General features: G+C 57.8%; 1 protein-coding gene across 1 annotated transcript; it reads right to left on the bottom strand.

The window, feature by feature from the left end:
• Nucleotides 1–2690: 2690 nt before the first annotated feature.
• Nucleotides 2691–3601, bottom strand: RPRML (reprimo like). The gene has a single exon (XM_014789426.2). It carries the CDS (start codon nt 3381–3383, stop codon nt 3030–3032), a length of 354 nt encoding a protein of 117 aa, XP_014644912.1. The 5' UTR covers nt 3384–3601; the 3' UTR covers nt 2691–3029.
• Between the last annotated feature and the right edge of the window lie 297 nt (nt 3602–3898).

Genomic DNA, 3898 nt, shown 5'->3' with positions numbered 1-3898 from the left:
CAAAATGCTTCGCAAATATGAATTACTATTTTTCTGTCCAGGGAACCCATTTCAGAGAACCAAATATATTTTGCTGGGAAAGAATTCATACAATTAACAAAAATAACAATAATCATCTTTATTCAGTGTCTATTGCATGTCAGGCATTGTGTTGACTGCTTTACACACATCATCTCATGGGAGCTATGGGTTCCGTTGCTTCCCTTTTATAGATGAGGAAACTGAGGCACAAAGAGGTTGAGTGACTTCCCCAGAGTCACAGATCTAGAAAGCAGGGCAGCTAGGACTTCAAAGACCAGGGTCCCAGGTCTTCTCTTCCGAACCCAGGACCTTCAGAGATTTGGCCCCTGCATTCAGGGCAGACCTTGTAGGAAGCGCTCTGTCCACTGCTGGCCACGCAGTCGGGGGTGAGCGGCGCTTTTGAGAACCAGCCCCCTTCTCCATCCTCCACCCGATGCCCCAGGCTCGGGATTCTGATCCAGTCTCGCCTTTCCCCTGGAGCACTATGTCTCATCAGCCCTTATGTAACTCAGTGTTCCCACCCCACCCCCACGGTTTATGTAAGGCAGCTCAGTAAACACACTGCAGGACATCAGGGCTTCAGGGAGAACTAAGATGGGCTACAACTGTGATCGCACCCTCCACGCCTTCCCAGGACCCCACTCACACTTGCTGTTTTCCTCCTTGCGGCTTGAGCCTACCTTGCGTGTGCCTGCATGCGTGAGTGTACACTCGTGCACAGTGCCCATGAGTGTGCCCATGTGTGCATACTTGTACACGTGGGTGCACTAGTCATGGGAGAAGGGCACAAACATGCATGTTAGTAAACAGACATCTTCATTGTCCTTTTTCTTTTTTACAGGGAGAAAATCCTGCAAAACTTCCCCACTAAGGCTTTCCTTTTTCAGCAAATTCAGGAAACTTAACTCGTGAATCCCCTCCTCTTGCCCCATCACAATTAGTAGCTGATCCATTCTATTAGAGGAAAGTTCTCATAGTGTTCACTCTAACTTGGTCAGCCAGAAAACAGTGTCTAAGCCTGCGTTCCTCCTGAAACTCCGGTTTTCCAGTCATTTGGGGTTTTACATGAACGCCTGCAGCTGTCTGAGCTGCATTCTCCAGGCCACTGGGTCAGCCCAGGCTCCAGGCACCTGTGCTACATGAAGCCAGATATCCAGGTTTCCCACATCCTTAAAGACTGCTCTCCCCAGATCAGGCTGGGCTACCTGCAAGTCGCAGCAAACCATCAACAGGACATTCTCCACAGACACTTTACAAGTAGTCTGTGGCCTCTGGCCTTCCCTGACCTGGCCTGATTAACTGGATGAACTCTCCCAGGTCTGAGATGGGGGGGGGGGGGGGGTGAGAGGTGACACATCCTGATGATGATGATTCTGACCACACAGGAGGGCTCAGGAGCTAAGAAGATTCTGGATCCTTCATAGTCAGTGACCATCTATGCTTTTGTGGAGCTACTGCCCCCACTCCTGTATGGAACTAGTGCTGAAGACATGAGATATTGTTCCCCCCACTTCTCTGCCCAAAGCCAAGTGAGGCATCAGCCATCTTTCTTCTCATTCACCTTCACTTTCACCCAAGGCAAAAGAGAGAAGAGGGGGAGAAAGCCATCAGAGCCCTCCCCCCCAAATCTTCCAAGCACCAGGTTCCTGAATGGGGTTGGCACTAGGGTAAGGGGGAGAGACATCTGCTACAAAGCCCAGCTATCTCTCTTCCTGTCCCCCCACCTCCCAGTTTCATCTTTCCCGGAGACCAGACACTTGCAGACAGCAGAGCCTCCCACTCCCCCTTGGCCACTGAATGCCGAGGCTCTTACTGCTTACACCGCTTCAAAGAAATTCTGCACCTAGAGAGGTGCCGGGTTCCGGGCAGCAGGGGGCAGCCCATAACGGGAGCTTCCAAATTCCCTGAACACAGCTGCATTTGGAAGCCATTTCCTCCAAATTAAACATCCTGGGTCCTTCACACCACAAAGCCCTCTCCCAAGCTTCCATCCCCCCACTCTGGGATGCAGCAAGGGGGCACCTTCGGAATCCACTCGTCTACTCTCAACAAGGGGGGGGCGTGGTCAAAACAAGCCTTTAGATGGGGCTTTTGGCCCTATAATTAAATTTCTAACTAGATCTAGTCGTCCTCCTTCCTCTAATTAAATTTTATTTGTTCACTGTCCTGATGTATTAATTTTGCTGTTTTCCCCGTGGGACTCAAGTCACTGATTTTTTTTTTTTTTTCTATCTCATGAAATAGATTCAAATTTCCCAATGATTTAATCAATCTCACCAGCTGTCCGGCCGCCCTGCAGGACCTGCCTCCGTGGCTGTCCGCGTAGAAAATGATTCCTTTTCCCCTCCCAGGCTACGGCCTCAGGAGCCCGCGACCTGCCCCGAGGGCTCCCCAGTCCTGCGAACAGGCGTCTGGTGACCGGCTTCAAGCGCTTGCGGCTAGAGTACACACTGCCCGCTCGCCCCCGCCAACACACATCCCAACACACACACCCACAGTGGTGCGGGTGGGAAGCTGTCAGAAGCCCGATGGCTGCAGTTTTATTACAAGATTTCTTTTCAAACGCAAAATCAGGCCAACAAGCTCAGCGACTCGGATTCCTCAACAACTCCCCCCCCAACACACACCCCGCTCGTAACTCGCCCCCACATCACCCCACCTACTTACACACAAAACTCCCACGCCAGTGACCTCAGCCCCAAGTTGCATCCCACAGCCTCTCCCACCCTGCCTCGAACTTCCTTTTTGAAAAACAGTTAAGAACCCCATCCTCTACCCTCCCACCCCCAACGCTGAAGCGCACACAGGACCGAGCCGGGTGTGGAAGTCCCTTCCCGCGCCGCCGCCTGAGTCCCGCAGTGTCCCGGCCCGGGCGCCCCGAGGCACGTCGCTGCCCCTCGCGCTGCCCGCCTGGAGGCGGCGGCAGAGCCCGGGGAGGGGCACGAGGGTCCTGTTCTCCCTTCTCCGTCTCCTTCCAGCCACGCTGGCGAGGGCGGGCCGAGGCGCGCTCAGTACAGCCCCAGGATGGCGGCGCCCACGTCCCTGGAGGGCCGGCGCTCCTGCATCAGAAAGTTGATCATGCTCTCGGACTTGATGAGCAGGTTGCAGCCCAGGAAGAAAACGCCGAAGACCACGGTGAGCGACAGCACGCAGAGCACAGCGATCTGCGCCACGCGCGACACCCACAGGCTGCGCTCGTCGGGCGCCAGCCCCGCTGGGACCCCGTCGCTGGAGGTCAGGGGCGCGCCCCCCGGGCAGCAGCCCAGCCACGTGCCCAGCCCATGGCTGCGGTTCCCCAGGGCGGCCCCGCCGCCGCCGCCCGCCGCCTCCAGGCCGCTGTGGTTCAGGAAGGTCGCGTTCATCGCCGCTCGGCGCCCGGGGCCTGGGCGCGCGGTCCGGGGCGCACGAGGAGGCTCGCCGGTTCCCGCACTCTCGGAGGCGCTCGGGTCTACTTGTGCGCGGGAGAGGAGGAAGGCGGGAGGCTGCCCGCGCGCTGGCACCCCCTCGGGCCGCCTGTCCCTGGGCTCTGGGCGGGAAGCGGCGGCCCGGAGGAGCGAGCAACAGGCTGCGCGCGAGCTGGAGCCGGAGAGCGGTGCGCGCGTCGCGGTCTAGGGCTGCGCTCCTCGCCCGCCACGCCGGCCCTCCCCTAGCAACAGCCCCGCCTCCTCCCCTGCCTCCTCCTCTCCCCCACCCAGGCCCCGCCCCGTCTCTGGAGAGCGGGAATCCCGCCGCGAGCGCAGCTCCCGGGAGTCCCAGGGCTGGAAAAGGTCGGGAGATCCGGGAAGCATCGCCCTCGGGCTGGCGAAGCTCGACCCCCTCCGGGCGGCCGCGCACTGTTCCAGGCTGGAAAATCTCTCCAAGGCGCCCATTCTGGCAT

This window comes from Ceratotherium simum, chromosome 16 (assembly GCF_057802395.1).
Source record: "Ceratotherium simum simum isolate JZ-2026a chromosome 16, ASM5780239v1, whole genome shotgun sequence".
Lineage (NCBI taxonomy): Eukaryota > Metazoa > Chordata > Mammalia > Perissodactyla > Rhinocerotidae > Ceratotherium > Ceratotherium simum.
The sequence above is the reverse complement of the archived record's forward strand: the minus strand, read 5'-3'. Positions and strand labels throughout refer to the sequence as shown.